Genomic DNA, 20,426 nt, shown 5'->3' with positions numbered 1-20,426 from the left:
TTACCGCAGTGTCCAAAAAAATCTACTCATATAAAAAAAACATCCACATGTTATAAAAAGAAACATACAGTAACAAAAAGAAAAATCCCAAATTTTATACATGCAACTAAAAGTAAAAAAATATCTACCAAATAAAAAAACATCCGCAATCCTATAATAAGAAACATCTATTTATACTACAAAAAAACATCCATTTAAAGAGCAAATAAACTTCTATCAATAAAGAAAGAACATCTGCAAGCCTGCATTAAAAACATCCAACTACAAGGGAACTTATCTTGCGGGTGTTTTTACCGCATTTGGCGGCGAAGTGATTACTAGCGATTCTTGACGTGCATGTTGCGATGGTCTTCGGCAACGGAGGATGCAGGAAGTGGCTTCATGGAGAGCACGTTCGGCACCGGGTTAACGTTGCAGGATCGGTTGTGTAAGGCCAGCGATGGGACGGGATGTGCGGGGGCAACAATGGCTCGAGGAGTCTGGTACGATGAGGCAGCAATGACGCGTGAGATGGGTCCTGCGGAGACAGCGACGGCGTGCGAAGGGTGCCTTCCTAGGGCTACGTTCGCGACACTGTCGAGCTAACACAGTTTTTTGGTGCAGCAATGGTGTCGTCGGAACTTGATGGAAGACGACGATGCGACTGGGTGAAATCTGGCAGTAGCATAGCTGGGAATAAGAAGAAAGTAGTGTGGTTGAATCACATTTAAGTAAAAAGATAAATTAGGATTAGTTTAGATAAAAATAGGTGGGATAGTTTTTTTGTGTTAATAGAACTTATTATATTGAATTCTATATTAAAATTGACAGAATTAGTTGATACTCTAGCTAGTTATCCAGTAAAATTCAAATAAATAATATAACCACTTGTTTGATTATTTGATGTTGTAGCAACTGAAAGACAAACCGTCCAAGTTTGATTTAAAGCCAATCTTTGAGATATTAAAGAAGCATGTGCATCTCTATCTTTTCGAATATAAATATATAATGTGTAACTTTGTTATTTATTTAGACAACTATTTCAATTTAATCATTATTGGATATGACGGTGATAATTGTTAAAGTAAGAAAATTTTAGTAAACAATAATATGATTTAACAGATGTATATGAAAGTATGAACTAACAACTAAAATTGGTTATTCATGTAACACTACTATATACTATATCCATGTGTAAAACAATAAGCTTCACTACAAATTTTAAATCATCACTATTATTTTAAGAATTTAATTAATATGCATTGTATACTTATTAGGTGCTATAACATAAAAAAAAAAAGTAATAATGTAATTTCTTAGATCAATAACAAATAAAAAATTACGAAGATTATGTTATGTAATAATTTTAAATATTATTTTTTTAGTATTATTACATTTAAATACTAATTGCTTTTATTTAGGGTAATATGAAACTAATTAATTTAGGGATATTTTTTTATAAATAAAATAATTTTTAATTTTTTTAATTAGCAACATGCATACACTTTTTAAAAAATTGAAACAAAATTAATCAAAATAGTGAAAAATAAAGGAATTGGACGAGGTTGAATATATCAATGAAAAAATAATTTAAACCGTAGAATTATTATGTGTTCATAATATATAGCAAAAGTAATAAAATAATTTTAAAGATCTATTTTATACTTAAATTTTATTCTAGTAATATATATCTAAATACTGTATATGCTAGTTAAAATAATTTTCTCCTTCAATAGTACGAAGGCGCTATGCATATCCACATTAAAATTAATTTTTACTGTAAACTTTTTTACTATTGGACATTTGATCTAAATTGAAAAAATTTCTTTGCAATTCTTTGTACATCATAAAATTCTTCTCTAAAAATTATGCTCACATGTATTTGTGTATATAGAGATAAAAGAATAAAAAAAACTCGTGTTTTATCCCAAAAGTTTTTACTTATATTAAATATACCCGTGAAAACTAATTTTTCAAAAAGAATCAGGACAAATTCAATAACAATTTCATAAGAACAACCTTTAAAATAAGCAAATCAAGTATAATTTTCATGCATTATTAATTATTGGATTAGTCTTAAATTTTTTAAAAATTTAGCTGTTAAGAATATATTTGATACAAATAACAAACTTTTGAAACAAAATTGAAATAAAATAAAACTAAAGATATTTTTAAAATTTACCAAACTTGAGGGACAAAAAATAAGTAAATAAACAAAAGTACAAATAAAGGAGCTTGGTGGACAAAAATATAAGTAAAAAATTATAAATATTAAAGTACACCTCAAAGATTGTTTTTGATGGACAAAAGTGTTGTGCCATTAGTGGGTTTGTAAAATCTAGGGTTTACTTTTGTCCTTCAAAATCAATCTTTTAGAAATATACTTTCATATTTACGAATTTTAGTATGCACTTTTTTTCACCCCAAATTCTTTTATGTATACTTTTGTCTACTTACTCGACAAAAAATATGCTTTATCAGTTTATCCTATGTATATAGTATGAGATTTGTTATTAATTTCAAAATTGAATCTTATCTTATTTTATTTCAAATTGAAATCTTACAAATCATATTATATCACAATTTAATTTGAAACAGAATCAGTTAGAATCTCATCCAAACCTAGAATTTAAATTTAGAAATAGAATAACTAATTATTTTAATATTCTTAATTATTATTATTATATTATTATATTCTAGTTGCTAACAAAGAATATAATAATATTCTATTTAAATTAATATAATTATTTAGTTGATCAAATCAAAATAATAATCAAATAATTCCTTAGCAAAGATCAAAACACTCATTAATGTGTGACTTCATAGGTTCAACACTAAGCGGGTAATAAATTAGTCCTTCTAAATTTACGAATCAAGGTTGACATTTAATAACATTCCTTAACGACCTGACAGTATAAAGTAATATATTTTTACTAAGAACCGAAGAATAACAAAGTATAATTCCTTTCTTTTTTTAACTATTGGTTAACCCTTAAAGTATGATTTAATTGTCAAACTCTAACTTGTTCGCATTATTATAGTGAACTGTAAATGACTTAAGAAACTCGTTTCATATCTAGGGTTTGTTACTCTCTGTTTTGAGGTGAGTTTGATGAAGAAGGAGAAGAAGAACCTCCTTTCGTGTTCTTTCTTCTCTAATTTTCACTGCTTCATTATTATTCTTACAATCTTCTTAAGCATTTTGTATATATTTGTTAAGATCTATTGACCATGAATTAATTGAATTCCTAATGTTAAGATATGCTCAATTTAAGTTTGGGAGTCTCGAGCAAGACACTGGTAATTCCCGAATTGCATCTCCAGCTACTAAGGTACTTATTTTTCTTTCCTCGCTTCATTTTCTAAATTCATTTAGTTATTGTAGCAATTTTTGGCACTAGAAAGAAAAGTGTTAGCAGTTAGTAACTAGAACAAAAAAATATCACTTGGATATGATATGACATGTTACGACTATTGCGTGCACTGGGAGTTACAGGCTAAAATTTTTTGTCAATTTTGTGTATAATTGGATTTGGTTTAGTTATAGCAGCATATTTGTCTTGTTCTGCAAATATATAGAAGGTTGATTAGAAAAATTTGGTAACAATATTATTACTGTATTAAAAGAATTATTTGATTCATCAATTATTCATCATTTTTAATACCTTAATGCAAAGATCCTTAAAGAAATTTTTAGTCTTATTGCTTTTGTACTTATGTAAAAATTCAATTAAATGTACATTTTTACCAAATTACAGAAAAGCTAGCATTGGTTTTTCAATAAGTTCCAATTAACTGATTAGAAAAAGAACGATCTGCAATCATGATTCATGCTTGATTGAATTATTCTGTTATTGATAGAGCTTCCAATTTTATGATAAAAAAAAGCAATAAGAAGCCATTGTTAATTGTATTGCAAATTGTTTAGCATTACTTTGATTTGGCTGCTAAGAAGCCCTGAATTGTTAATCAAACAATGTTAGAGAAAATCTTGATCTGTAAATTGTATTCACTAAATGCCTTTATTACATACTTGTCAAGGAAAATCTATACTAGTTAGTGAGCTATCGAACAGTGATCTCTACATTGTTTGTTGGTAAATATAGTAACCTTTTCCTTATCCTCATCACAAGAATTTTATTATACAGTTGAGTTTAGAACTGCTACTGCTGAAGGTAGAACTATTGAGCAAAAAGTCTTGGAGGTAAGAGAATCAAATTTCATGAGTTTAGTTTTGCAAGCTCATTTGAATACCGTAAATTTATTTCTTTGTTAATCATTTCTAGTACCTAGTTTTCATAAAAATTACATATACATGAACATTTTTGCTCTTCTGTGATTTATAGTCCAATCTTGTTATTGAAGTTATGCCATGCTGTCTTAATATAATTTGTGACTTCTGCAGTCATTTTGGTAAGTTTGTGGAGATTCAATTTGATCAGAGGGAAAGAATTTTAGGAGCTGCTATCAGAACATATCTTCTGGAAAGATCATGTGTTTGTCAGTTGTTAGACTCATAGAGGAATTATCACTGTTTCTACATGTTCTACACTGCACCGCAAGAGGTAGTAGGATTCTTTTTCTTGCACTAATTTGTTTCTAGATGAAATCACACATTTGAGTGACTGATAATTAAACAAAAATCCCCGACATATGATCTCTAGAGTGTTCGATAGAGAATAAGAGATCATTTCCTTTTTCTATCATTGTCTTCATGTTAGGTATACAATGTTCATTGTACATTATGCCCTTTTGCTTAATTATGGTAATGCATGTGGTTGCTATTCATTGTGATCTTTTTTTCGATGCTTAGAAGCTTAGAGCACGTCATTATTCATTATTGGTCATGCTATTAGCTCTAGCTAATAATATGAATGGGGTAACATAAATTTAGCATGATAGGACTTTGTTTTGACAAGTGATTATGAAGTACAAGTTAAGACATCCAAAAACATTTCATTATCTGAACCAATCAAATTGCTATGAGTTAGAAGGGATTGACGAACATAAAGAATATATAGCTACAAGGAGAGCAATTGATGTTATTGGAATGAGTTCTGAGGAACAGGTATTTTATAGGAAGTTTTTTAAGTTCATGATTAGATTCTTATATTTTGACATGTGCTTCAATACTTTGCCTTTTCATTTTTCTGTCATTCTTCAGGATGCAATATTTTGAGTTGTTGCTGCAATTTTGCATCTTGGCAACATTGATTTCATGAAAAGGAAGGAGATAGATTCATCTGTTTCAAAAGATGAGAAATGACATTGCTTGTATTCACTCGTTACTACCAGTCAAGTTGTAGTTCTATCATCTGCAAATGTGGCATTGTTGATTTGGTATATTATATCGGTTGTTATGTGTACTTTGTTTTGAGCAATTTTGTATTGATTTGACCAATGAAAAGCTTCAACAATATTTTAATTAGGTTTGCTTGTTATAGAGATATTATTTTGTTTATAATTGTTGGTGTCTCTTGCTTTTATAGTTGAAAGATAAACACTATTACTTCTTTTTCAATTTAAACATGTACTCATGGTCTCAAATATTTGTATTTAATCATGTAAGCATATTGAAGAAATAGAAAAATTGACTTATTGGACTAATTTTAATGTTTAAATATCTTGGGATTAATTTGTAAAGTGGGTATAAAATATGTAATTGAAGAAAAATATTTTAATTCAATATTTTGTGTATTTAAATATTATTAAAGAGCTATTGTAATATTTTTTATTGTTAGCAAAGAAAATTTTTTGTAATATTTATTAGAGTATTGCTATAGAATATCTATGGTAACATTTTCTAAGTGTTACAAAAAATATTTATAGTAACATTTTTTTAAGTGTTATAGAAAATATCTATGGTTAACATTTTTTTAAATGTTACAAAAAATATATATGGTACATTTTCTAAGTGTTACAAAAATTATCTATGGTAACATTTTTTTAAATGTTACAAAAAACTACCTTGATTGTTAAAACCCGAAAGCTATGGAACGCGTCAAAAACCCATTTTTCCTCCTGGCCCGCAGCAGCGACAGCTTCAATCGTGACTCGTAATAATCGGAACACGACCCTATGTTGCAAAAACTTCAGAATCTCTTACCAAACATATAAACACTAATTTTCAAGGGTTCCAAAACAAAATACACTTACTGTAACAAAGGAACCCACAACAGAGCAGCGGCAGAAAGCTTCAGTGATGACTGAGCAGCGACGAATGGTCGCGCACAACCCCGAACGGCGATAGCAATGCCAGCAAGGAGCACGGCGGTGCAAGTTTCTTCCTTCCTTCTCTATAATTTGACGGCGACGAACTCCACGGTAGTGACACAGGGCTTCGGCGACAGTAGCTTCTCCTCGTCGTGATGCTTTCTCCCGCTCTGAACAGCGTCAATGATGGCACGTGGATCTGATTGCGACGACGACATGTAGCTCGGTAACGGTGACCCTCTAGTGGTGGCGACGGTCCACAAACGGTGGGCTTGCGGCGAGGAACTCCTGCTCCCCTTCCTCAATCGCAGCTTCCCCTCTCTTTTCTCTTCTTGATTTCCATGGGTGACTGAGTGTGGCGAGGGACTATGTGTGCTGTTTGTGTGAGTGAAGATGGTGAAAGTGAGGAGTGGCGACGTGAAGGAGAAAAGAGGGTGAGTGTGTTGCGTAATTAGGGTTATAGAGTCATAGAGTGTAAATTAGAGTTTGTATTTGGGGATATATGAGATTAGAGATTTTCTTTTTTTTTGCATAAATTAGAGTTTGAGTAATAAAGTAATTGAAGACTAAATTTAACAAATTAATAACTATATATAAAAATGTCATTTATTCATTAACTTGTAATTTATTTTCAAATAGTATTCTAATTCAGTAATTAGAGATAATAAAAATAAATTTCCTTTATAATTATAAAATAAAGTTAAAAATCTAATTTATTCAACTCAAAGCATATAAAATCTTTATTATTGTTCAATTACTAAAATTTAAATCATAAATAAGAAATTGCTTAATTTATATATATAAAATCTCTTAAAATATGATATTAATTAAATATAATTAATTATAAATAAATTTATTATTTAATTTTTAAAAACCCAGAGTCTTACATCGTATCTCACTTATAAAAAATTTTGTCCTCAAAAATTTAATTAATACATAAGATATTACATAGTTTTGATACTTTACTTTTGAATACCTTGGAAAAACAAGAAGTCTTGGCACATATATAAATTTTCAAATCCCGGATAAGCCATAAGACTTAGATATAAGGGGAAAAAAAAGAGTGTGGTATAAAACAGAAGTTAAAAGATAGGCTCAAAACAAATAATTACATGGTGTCGAAGATTAAGGGATTTAACATAGCTCTCCATCACAACTTTCAACTACCGGTCACAAGTCTAATATCAATAAAATTCTTTCATGTAAAACAAAACTCCATAAGATCTCGTGATATCGCACACTTACAAGCTTCATCTTTCATATCCTCTTATCGTTTCCTAAGAACTAACGTAGTGCTTGCTATATCCAAAGGTCGCATGTGACACAAACAAATCTCGAATTTATTCAGAAGGACACAAGATTTTAGAAAAGAATGACAAGTGACAAGGACAGTACTCAGGAACTTGAAAGAATGAATGAAATTGCAGGTAAATAAGGGTGCACAAGCAATGAAGTTTGTCGGAAAGGAATCATTTGGTAAATTCGAGGATAACTTTTGAATCAAAGAAATTTGATAGGATCAATAAGAAGAAAAACAATGCATTAATTTGAAACAGATTCAAGCTGAGTCGAAGAAGTATGAGATTTTACAGAAGAGAAATGATAAAAACCAATAGTAACGGATCGTAGCGGACCAACTTCAAATTATCACAAGGGTTCATAGTTTGTGGAGGAACATAAGATCAACAATCGTGTTGCAAGAGTTTTAACATAATCGAAAATGTAAAAAGATCAAGATATGCATAAGGTACAGATTGTGAAGCAAAGAAATATAAATTACATCTCAAGAAAAGAAAAAGGACAAATGACACGTCAAATTACACAACACGGTTATAACACATAAACCTATACTGTCTAACTAGAAGGAGCACTTGACATTTTCAAAGATTCAAGGACCGTGTCGTACCAAAACAATTTTCAAAGAGATAGCTTGAGTATGTTCAAAGAGATACAAATCTCAGTAAGAGAAGAATAAGCAACGAAGATAAGATTCACATGAATTGGGAAGGAGGCGTAGAATTACAACTAAGGAATAATCTACAGGCATGAGAAAACGTTTCAAAAAGAGTCCTTTTGCATCTTAACAAGAAATATTGAATTTAGGAACTCCAAAGGAAACAAGAAAAAGGTAGTGGTAAATTAGATCAAAATAAGCTAAAACCAAATCAAAAGAGCACATAGTTCACAAGAATATGAAAGAATGGTTCACGTCACCAGCAAACAAGAATGGTCAGAAGTCATGAAGTATGCCAGAAGGAAGAATCGAAATGCAAATAGGAAAGAATTTTGATTTCAAAGAACTCCAATAGAAACCATAGAGGAGAACAGGGCAATTGTTTACAAAATTCAAGAGAGTCAATAAAAACGTAAATATTGCGTCATGTCAAAACAAATTCAAGTCAAACTAGATTATGCAACATTTTGTAAAATGAAAATTAGTTAGGTTAAGGATAAAATATTTCATCGAAAATCTTGAAAGATATTTCATATAATCAAATAAGAATTTGCATCAAAATAATCGAAATTAAAATAAAATATGCAAAGTTTGTAAAATAAAATTTAATTGGGCTATGAGAAAAAATAATTTTTCAAGAGTCTTGGAAAATACTCAGGTGCAAAATCACATAAGCATACATATAAAAATTGTAATAAGGTTGGAAGTAAATCAAGTTGTAGTCAAAGAAGAAAGTCCAAGGTAAAAATTATTTTCACATATCTATAAAAGAATAGGTGAAGTATTGCAGATAAATAGATTTAAATCATATAAAGAAATTTTTGAATCCATGTAGGAAAATATATGCTAAATTAAAAGTGGTCTCATAAAAAATTCGAAAGATGATTGTGGAATAGAATTAAGTAGAAAAATAGTCAATTCTAAACTTTTTCAATCCAAAACGAGAATTCTAGAAATAGACTATAAGAAATGATGCATCATACCAAAACAAATTTCAGATTAGATCAATGAGCTCAAGATTCATGAAGAAGAGTATAATTAATAATAAAGACGGATATTTTTTGAAAAACGTAAGCAAACTCTCAAGAATACAATCAAGTAAGGTTATGGACGAATAATAAAATATGGTCAGAGAATGGTCAAATCATGGTTCAAGAAAGGAATCCGAGTCAAGGAACTTCAATAAGAGTAGTAAAGAAGAAACGATATGCCAATTTAAGCGACACAAATAAAAATCAAAAGTCGAAGTCAAGCATGAAAATTGAACTCCAGCATTCCCGAACCACGTGACTCGCATTACTCATTACTTATCAATTCCAATTCGTCTTTAATAACCTATTAACTTTCCCCCTACACATAAACCATCAACGTTAAGTTGGCCAGACTTAACATCAGCAGTTATGCAATGGTAAGCTAACAACGTTAATCAATAGACAGTCATGTGCATAAAACTCTAATTCTTGTCATCCAGACAAGACTTATAACATGACAAACACCCAGAGAATGCAATGTAACATAGTCAGTCTATTCCCAAGGCTCTAATCAGGATGAACTGCTCTAATACCATAATGTAACACCCTTACTTTTAATGCCTCATGATCGTACTAAAAGTTCAGACGTTACTTACCTCTATTCCTTTAATTTCATACTATATTCATTTAATATTGAGCCTTCGTGAATATAAATCGAATCCTTACTTACGAAATCGAAAAGTCTTATGTTAATTCACTTAATCACATAATTATATTCATATAATAATAAATACATAAACTAAAACTAAAACTCCTTAAATACAAATCTTGCCTCTCTAAAATATCAAAATGACATTTGACGAGGGGTAATTTCTCAATTAAACCAACAAACAGAAAGTACAAAAAATATGTAAAGTTTGTAGATCGGTCGCGGCTTCGCGCCAAAGTTTCCTGAACCTGTCACTGAAAAAGAAATTCTGTAGGGGAGTGAAAACATCATCCTCGAAAGGGTTCTCAGTAGAGGGTTTAAGAATTGTTATAAGAAGATACGTTTTTCAAGGCGGTGATTATCGTTCGTCTTATGAATCTTTTAAAAAATCAAAGGCTAATCATTCAAACCTTTTCAAAGAAACAATATTTAATTTTTCAAAAAAATCCAAAACCTTTCTTTTTTTATAAGAAAATCTTAATCAATTTCCTAGACGGTATGAATAACCAACCTGTTCCAAGCATATGTTCATTAAGTCTATGCTGAACCAGCTTGATTTTTCATACTTTACTAATACCTCAATCAAAAACTAATTACGGCTTTCAGCCCATCACATAATCAATCAACACAATCATCATCTCATCATCAATACTCAATCTCAAAAGTACTACATCAGGAACAAACATATAATGTAACACCCGTACTCCCATCCCCCGTTCCCTGTAAGAACCAGAAATAATTAACGTAAAATAATAATAAATTAATTATCTAAAAATAGGTTGAAAATTTAGAAGTCTTAATTTTAAAATTTGGAGGTAAGATTTGAATTCAGTAGAATTTTTCGAGCTGGAAAATATAATTTTCTGCGAAAAATTGCATAAAAATGCATACCGTTAAATTAACCAGCAGTACCGGCTAATGTCTGTCCGGTACTATGTGAGAGTAATAAAAACTGTAAAAACACTTAGGAAAATAATTAAAGTTAAAAATTGGACGCTAATTCTAAAGAAAACGGACCAAAAACGCTAACGGGTTGGACCGTACCCAAGTTGGGCCCAAACCTAACATATAATACCCACAAGAGAAGGTCGTTTAGCTCATTCACTACTCATAAACACAAAACCTAGCTGAAGTGAGTTGAGAGTGAAGGGGAGGAAGAAACACTATTCACTTTCTCACTATTTCGCTTATAACTTGAGTTACGGTGCTCCGATTTGCGTTCTATTTATGACTACGCGAAGCTCTCGCCGAGCTCGTCAATTCTAACCAATTTTTGCTTGTAAGTTTTGAGTTTCATTCTCCCTTTTTTGTCCTTATGAATTTCAAAATTTAGGTTTATTTTTGAGTGAAATTTTGTGATTTGGTTGTTTAGGTGCCAACCAATAGTGAGAAATCATTGGATTTCATCCCTAATTTTAGTGATTTAGGTAAGATTTCTCAAAAACTCTTATATTTTGGTATATTGTGAATTTTGGATATTGATATTAGTGATATTGGTATGTATAGCTTGATATTTGGTGACTTTGGAAGTGGTGTTGGTGATTGAAGGCTTGTTGGAATTAAATTTTGTGATTTTGTGTATATTGAAAATTGGCCAAGGTATGATTTCGGTTTTTTCTATGTAATATGTAATGTTTTGTGATACTTAGGCTAGTTGACCTTAAGATATGATTGAATTGAACAAATAGTTTATTGGATTATGTATGTGATATGTAAATTATGATAAGGTTGTATGAGTTGCATGTGGTTGAATGTGATAATGATAATTATGATATAATGATTGTGATATTATGGTAGTGATGTGATGATGTTGTATGTTGATGAAGGATGTATATAAAGGATTAAATTATGCAAATTGTTGATATTAAAATATTGATTTGGAATTATTGATTTTGTTGGATTATGATAGAAAAATTGAGTGAAACAGGTGTTGAAGTGATTGAGTTACAATGGAATTGTAAAGTATAGTGTGTGGTAGTATTTTGTGTTAAAATTGAGTAAGTTTTGATTTGGTTTGGCTTTGAAATTCGGAAACTAGAGAATTTTGATTATTTTGTGTAAAATTTTATTTTTAACGAACTTTAGCGAGGCATAATTTAGCCTCCAGACCTTTATTTTTTATGAAAAATAGATTTTTATGAAAGTTGGGTCCAAGAGTTTTAAGACGTTCGAAGAGCAAATGAAAAATGTTTTAAAACGAGAAAGTTATGCGTGTTTCAAGTTTGGTGCAAAAATCTGAAATTCTACAGCTTTAAAATTTTTTCAAATTTGATACGGCATGCATACGCGAACCTGTGCATGCAACGCGGGCATTCTCCTCTGTCTGTGGGTCTCGTGTATGTGGGCACTACCATGTGTACGCAAGAAGGGGTACCCATTTATATTCGTGACTGAAAGGCAACATTCCCATGAGAATGTGTCGGGTTAGCAGTTGAACCGACAATGTGATATTACAGCCAATAGGACAGGCATTCATCATGTACATTTTCTATGTCGTTGCTTGCTTTGTCCATTTGCCTATATTGCCTAAGTGTATAACATGTTTGCTTGTTTTCTGATTTACTTGCTATATATGAACATTAATTATGTATTACTTGTATGCCATTACTTGTGTTTACTACTGGGATTGAGGATGCTCGGTATGCAGTGGCGATGGGATCGCAGGGAGGTTAAGTTGGCGGAGGCTGTGGGACAACGATGTTATCAATAGTTTAGAATTTTTCTTAAGTTAGATGACCTGTTTAAGGACTTTATTAAATTGTTTTATAAGTTTGAATCTATGCTTGATGGGAAGTTTTAGGATTGCCTTTGGTATCCCAAAACATGATATCTTACATTATTGGTACTATTACTATATTGAGAACCTCCGATTCTCATTCCATATATTGTTGTTGTTTTTCAAATGCAAGTCGTAACCCACCTCGGTAAGTTGCGAGATGGTGACAGAGCGGAGATCTTTTATCATCTTTTGTATTTTGGACTACTTTGTCATAGATATACTCTCACTTTTGTATCTTTCTTGTCTTAGAGGATTTATTTGAGAGATAAGTTGTATATGCTGTTTTAACTTAAAAACTCTGTATTGTCTGTATGTAACTAGTCGGCCTAAACTCCACAGGCTACGGGTAGAGCTCTTTTGACTATCATACTTAAATATCTATCTTGATTACTATTGTATTATGTTGTATCTTGTGCCTTTACACTTATAGTTATCGAGTGAACGCTTCGCACCTTTCTGTTTCTATTTTGAGCTGTAATTCTTCATTGAATTTCCAGTATCACTATTTCTTTCTATATATATTATCGTACAAGCTTTAGAACTGTCATCTGACTTTGTTATATTTTTTTTACGGCATGAAGTAAGGTTTAGGATAATAGGGTGTTACATCCCCGCGGGCACAAAATCACCCCCATATCTGCCCTCCGACGGGTAAATCCCCGTAGATATCCGTCTCGTCGGGAGTTTTTGCCATCCCTAGGGGCAACTTTGTAGTGCCCCTCGACGAACCTTGTTAAATTCATAAAGTTTGTCGTGTTCCTCAACAAACTTCAAATCAGAACTGCTTCATTCTTAGTGTTGGGTAGCACCATTCTTACTCAGGGACGGACTTAGAGGGGGGCGAGTAGTGGCTTCGCCTCCCCCCCAAAAATTTTTAGAAACTATATTTATATATGAGATATGTATTTAAAAAATAAAAAATATTATATAATTTAGTATTTTTATATGTGTTATTTTTTATTATGTGATGGATTTATATTTTAATTGTTCAATTCACTAATAATTTTCACTTAACTAATTTAATATCATACCCTCAAGTCTTTGTAACTTTCAAATTAGTTTTTATATAATAATCTCTATATTTATTTAAAAAATCATTTGTTTATTTTATATTAACATATTTAAAATTTATATTATTATATTGGTAATAACTTATGTAGTTATATTTTGATAATCATATTATGTACTTTAGATATTATTTTCTTATAAAAAATATTTATTTTTCTTCTAAATTTACGTTGTTAAAAGAAAAACTTTTATAAAAATATCTTTTATCTTGTATTTTATAAAAGGTATTGTGTCTTTTAAATAATTAATAATTTATCATTTATTTTCAAATTTTTAAATTTTTTTGAAAGAATTAATTTTAATTAATAAGATATGTGATCATTTTTAACTAAACACGCAATAAATTATTGGTACTTTATAATTTTATAATGTACTATTGATATTGTTATATTTTTTTATGTAACTATCGTATTAAAAATAAAATTATGAAAAAAATTTATAATTATATATATATATATTGATAACTTTTTCGAAAAATTAACTCTAATAACTATATATTAATTATTTTTACGAAATAAAAAAATATTTAAAATTCGACCCCTTTATACTAAATTTTCTAGATCCGTCCCTGTTCCTAGTACATCGTTATTCCCTGCATACATGCGCTTTACACAATTAAACAAATAATAACTTTAACATATAATTTTATCTTATTTTTTAAAGAGTTTTCAAGAATACGTATTTCTGAGAACTCCTCAAATGGAGATGATGAATTATTGTTGCCAGTGGTGTTGAAAATGCTATACCCACAAATTATTTTAGAAATCATATTTGTCTACTATCTAATATTTAACTCTCCAACTTCTCCTTCTCATCCAAACTAAAGTATATTTTTTTTAGAATTAAGCGTTTTGGTCCTAGTATATGTTCTTCCCAAATTAGAGATATAGAGATCTTGAAATTCAAATGTATATTTTTGTGTGGCACAACAAACTTGTCCCCTAATAAAAAAAAAATTGAATTCCATAATATAATTCCAGAATAATTTTTTTTAGAAATAATTTTTTTATTATTTTATTTAAAAAATATTATAAATAATCTATAAATTACACATATTAATAATAAAACATTTATTTTATTTATATAAAAAAAAGGGCCCATCAAACTACCATAAAGGAGCAACAATTAATATGAAATTGATAAGTGCACAACTTGAATTCCGAGAGTCCAAATAAGGGAAAAATTCACATCACAATCAAAATAAAGCTGTCAACCTACAACCTAAGAACCTCTCCCTTAATAAGAAGAAAACCATAGGCATCATATATTATACTAACTTTACTACTGTACTATTGCTTCCATGTATAGACCATACCTTCTCCACTTGTAAATTGGTCCAATCTTGCTTTCTACTTTGGTTGGTATATTGCTTTCTACTTTGGTTGGTATATTATAAATTAAATTAGTTTGGTGGGAGTTATATCGTTGCTTACAGGGAGGGCTGGTCCAAGTGGCTTTGGATCAGCTTCAACTGCAGAGGAGGTTACTCATGGAATTGATGCCTCCAACCTCACTGCTATTATCACTGGTCAGTTATTAATTAAAATGGTTGTGGTATTCATGTTCTTCCATATTAATATTATATAATAATTTTATGTTATATCAACTTCTCTATCTTCATATTCTTACGTACAAAATTAAACCCTTAGTATGATATTAATCCGTTAATATGTGCATTTTAGATTTTGCCTCCAACCTCACTGCTATATTCGGGTAAAACCCAATTAGATTCATTTTCTTTTGGCCTGGATATCTGGTTCAGTATTACGGAAAGCGATCCACCAACTTGAAATATCTAATTATTCTATATATTTATAAAAAAAATTGTAGTATTGACCTGTGATATTAATTTATACTTTTAATCCATTATAATGTTAATTTATTATAGTGTTAATAAATATCAAAATATGTGACGATGATTTGTAGTTTAATCTCTTTTTTATTTTATTTTTAAATATTTACTACCTTTTCTGTATTTTTCTTTAATTTTTAATTTTTTTTGTCATTTTTTTATATATTTTTTTTATTTTGTACATCCTTTTCCTTCTAGTTATGGTGGCAACACTGTTTTATTATTTATGAAATTTCAGTTTTTCTTTCTAGAGTTACTGTATATATATAAATGGAACTTTAAGAAGGAATAGAAAGAATGTGATTCTGATGTGTGGTGTTATAAACTTATAATGCAGGAGGAGCAAGTGGCATTGGATTGGAGACAGCGAGAGTGCTGGCTCTGAGGAATGTACACGTCATCATTGGTGTACGGAATACAGTTAGTGCGAAGAAGGCGAAGGAAGAGATTGTTGAGCAGAAGCCGTCCGCCCGTGTTGACATTCTGAAGCTCGATTTGTGCTCTCTCACATCTGTTGCTTCTTTTGTCCACAACTTCCTTGCTCTTCATCTTCCTCTCAATATCTTAATGTTCCACTTCCCTTTCCCTTTCTCTTTCTCTTTCTCTTTTCTTTTTTAGTCTCTTAAATATGTTATTATGAGAATATCCAACACCCTTATCCATTCATTCATTACAGAAACAATGCTGGAGTCATGTTCTGCCCTTTCAAGCTGTCAGAGAATGGGGTTGAAACACAGTTTCATACTAACCATCTTGGTAATAATTTACCATGTAAATAATTTTGTTAATTAATATATTCAGTTCAAAATATCAAAAGCTATATATTTATTATTGATATTCATTTTAGATAAAATTTGATATAATTTTTTTTATCATATATAAATTTATAATTCAATTATTAAAACGCTATACATTTTATAAAAAAAATAAATAATCTAATTTTACTTAAATTATCTGTGATGTCATCTTATTTTAACTCATCTAGCTAATAGTATAGATCTCATTAATAAGTAGTCTGGTGTTTTGGATAAGACTCGCTGCAAAGTAATTAAAAATTAAATCAATATTTATTATTATCTGTACTAAGCAAGTTAACTCACTCAGCAACAAGTTTTCTCCTAAACGTAACATCTTTTCAAAAAATTAATTTAATTTTTGGATTCACCAAGGATTGAACTCTTGACCTTTCAAATCTAGCACTTTAATACCATGTCATGATACCACTCATCCCAAAAACTTCAGCTGATAGTAAAATGTAACACTAATAATTATATCTCTAATACTCCATAAACCTCCATTGTACATATTGTATAAATATTTCATTGGCTCCTCATACTTTTCCTTTCGGTATTAATTGTAGTATTATAATAATAGACTCCACTATGATTTTTGTTTTTTCCTTCTTTCAGGACATTTCTTGTTGACAAACTTGCTCCTCGAGAAAATGAAACAAACTGCGGAAGCCACAGGAATTGAAGGGAGGATAATAAATTTGTCATCAATTGCCCACAACTACACTTACAGAAAGGGGATTAGATTTCAAAAGCTGAATGAACGAAAAGGGTATGTATGTAACTTAAGGAATTTGATATGATATGATTTGCAAGATCATTTACAAAACAAACGGTTACAACATTTCAGTTATGATAACAAGAAGGCGTACGGCCAGTCCAAGTTATGCAACATACTGCACTCAAATGAGCTTTCTCGTCGCCTACAGGTCACTAGTCCACTAATTCTTCACCTTTATATATTAACATATATATTTATAAGAAAAAGTCTAAGGAATCAGTAACTTTTGTGTTTTTTTTAGCACTTAACTATAAATAAAAAAAAGTGAGTGATTTCTTATCATTTAATATAATCTCACACCATTAAAAATACTATTCATAGCCAATTAATGATTACAAAATATCAAAGTTGTTGGCCCTTAGCATTGTTCAGTCCATAAATACTTGCGTGATTAATAGTTAAATTAGTCTCTAAAAAAATTTTGATTTTTAAATTTATTCTTTGACAAATTTTATCAATTAAATTAGTTTTTTAAAAATTATAAATTAATTATTTTTATTTTTCGTTAAATTAATAGGTTTTGCCAACTATTAATGATATGAAACGTTAACTTACATCATACATAACACCTAATATATCTAATTAGATACTGAATAAATATATTTATAAAAATTATCAATTTAATGTGGTTAGGTTATATTAGAATTATGATTTATATAATTGAAAAAAATAGACTAAATTCATAGATTTTTATTAACATATTTATTTAACGTCTAATTAAACATGTTAAATATCATGCTTGCTATCGATTAACATTATATATCGTCAGTCATTGATGAAAATTATTTATTGGGTGATAGAAAGACAAAAATAATTAATTTATTATTTTTAAAGGACTAATTTAATTGATAAAATTTTTCAATAACAAATTTAAAAGATACCCATCTTTCACTAATTTAACCATTATAAAAATAACAAAAATTAAAATAGTTAAAATAATAATTGATTTATAATTTAATTAAAAATTTTAGGTTCAAATTTTAAAAATAACTTTTTATAAATTTTTTTTTGTCTTCCCAATATTGCTGGACTTTATTTTATTTTTTAATTTTCAATAAAAAAATATGGTTTCTGTAAAAAAAAATGTTTCAATTGATAACCCTGAAGAAAAGAAATGTTATATGCACATTGTTTATAATTTTTGTACACGTGTTTCTTTTATTAAAAATACTAATCACAAGTAAAAAGAACTTAAAAAAATTGTCTTTTATATCATAAAATAAAAATTTTGAAAGGTAATGCAAATGTTGTTTTTATAAATAAAAATATGACACATGTGATATGAAGTTATGAACATCGACGATCACTTTTAAGATTTTAAAATAGATAAAGAAATATATTTTGATTTATTTCATCCCTCATTCACATAATATTTAAAAAGGTGTGCAACAATAGCCCCAAAAAAATAATTTTTTTTTATTTGCGATCTAACCTAAAAAGGTGAATTGAACCACAGAGATAATCACCACAATGGAAAGATCTTTATCTTGATTTTACATATTGTTTTTCATTTTTGCAGCTAATGTAAGAAAAATTGAAAAAATGTATTTTCTACTTTAATTTCATAGTCATTGTCAATAAAATTGAAAAAAAAAAGATTTTTCGTCAGTAAAATTAGAAAAAAAAATATCAGCTACTTTACGCAATTTTTACTATATAACTTATTGACCTTTTTAATAAAGAAATACTCCTTGCATGAATTTAAATAAAATATAAAAAAATTAAAATAAATAAGAATATAAATATAAATTATGTTCTATGAATCACATATATTTTGATAAATTATCGTGTTTGTATGTTGAACACATTTTGAAAACGACACTCGTTTAATACGTATGTCTTTTATGTTTAACTGTATTTTAATAAAAAATAAAAAATTATTAACATTATATATTAGTATCTAACCTTATTCTTAACATATATTCTTGAAATGAGTTTAAAAATAATATATTATTATTTATTAAAATAAAAATATTTTAAATATTTTATAATTAAAAAAATATTAAAAATAGCCAAAAAATTATTATTCCTAATATTTTCGTCTTATTTAAGTTCTCAAAATTTTAAATTATCTCAATATTATTGTTCTGCCGTTAATTCTGTTAATTGAATTACTAACGATGGGTCAACATTAAAACAATTTTGAAATGTTAGAAATTTAAATAAGATAACTTAAATGTTAGAGACAATTTTAGAACTTATTCCAAACATTAATAACAAAATAATACTTTACTCAAAGATAAAATTGGACTAAAATTTTAAATGAGACTAAAATATAATAAAATACAGACAATTTTTTTCATATATTTATTAAAAATATTTGGTATATTAGTAGTAAATAATAAGGTTTTTAAATTAAAGGGTTAGAGTTCAAATCTCACTTATTACACTTTTAGAAAATAACATATATGTATAATAATATTAAATAGAATTCAAGCCAATCTGACAGTTCTTGCAGGCTTTTCAGTAAGTCTAAGTCTACTTTTTAAAGATGAAAAGGCTATATTATAAGCCTCTTGTTGATATTTTTTTTATTAGACAGATCAATCGTAAGTTAGGCCCAAAATTTCTGATAAACCGTTTGACATAATTTTATCACCACTTCTAATTCTGGAAGACTTTATGTTTTAACTTCTATATTATTTTTTATGGTTATACTTTATATTCATTTTTTTTACATTAAAAATCTTAGAAATAATTTTATAAATACAAATGAATTAAAAGATATTTTTTAATAAATTTTAAAAAATCGTTAATCTTTCTGTTTTAAATTTATAATTTGTAAAAATATATATTTTGCAAAATTTAAATTAAAACGCAAAATTTAATTTTTTATTTATATATATTTTTATTTTTTTATATTTTATTTGAATTTAAATAAAAAATATTTTTATTAATATTTATGCAAAAAAGTTAATGGAGAGTAAATAAATTATTAACTTAGGTCAAAGAGCGATTGAAAATAATAAAAATTGCGTAGAATAGCTTATCGTTTTTTTTTAATATCGTTAGCAGTGACTATAAAATTAAAGTAGGAAATATACATTTTCAATTTCTCTTATACTGCTTTCGAAAATAAGAAATAATATGTAAAATGATAAATAATTATATTTTTGTATAAAATAGTAAATATATATTTTTTATTTTAAAAAAACCATTTTAAGCTAATAAACGTATTTTTATTTGACATGTGTACTATAAGAGATCACATCTTACAAAATTAACTGAGAGAAAATTTGAGAAGATTTATTTTTATATATAAGTAGCTAAACGATGAAAGCAATTCAACAATCCTAGTTATGAGTTTTGTCTTTTTTTTTTTTTTTGGT

At 28.5% G+C, this 20,426-nt stretch overlaps 1 protein-coding gene across 1 annotated transcript in view; it reads left to right on the top strand.

Moving 5' to 3' along the window:
• The first annotated feature begins 336 nt into the window (after positions 1-336).
• LOC107491683 (short-chain dehydrogenase TIC 32 B, chloroplastic) overlaps positions 337-20,426 on the top strand; it is a 21,877-nt gene continuing 1,787 nt past the window's right edge. The window contains exons 1-6 of the mRNA XM_016112576.3: positions 337-545; positions 15,080-15,201; positions 15,863-16,094; positions 16,202-16,281; positions 16,935-17,088; positions 17,167-17,245. Of these exons, the coding sequence (XP_015968062.2) occupies positions 337-545; positions 15,080-15,201; positions 15,863-16,094; positions 16,202-16,281; positions 16,935-17,088; positions 17,167-17,245 (876 nt within the window). The remainder of the gene's footprint in view (positions 546-15,079; positions 15,202-15,862; positions 16,095-16,201; positions 16,282-16,934; positions 17,089-17,166; positions 17,246-20,426) is intronic.

The sequence above is a fragment of the Arachis duranensis genome, chromosome 6, assembly GCF_000817695.3.
Source record: "Arachis duranensis cultivar V14167 chromosome 6, aradu.V14167.gnm2.J7QH, whole genome shotgun sequence".
Taxonomy (NCBI): Eukaryota; Viridiplantae; Streptophyta; class Magnoliopsida; order Fabales; family Fabaceae; genus Arachis; species Arachis duranensis.
Note: the sequence above shows the minus strand (reverse complement) of the source record. Positions and strands in the feature narration are given on the sequence as shown.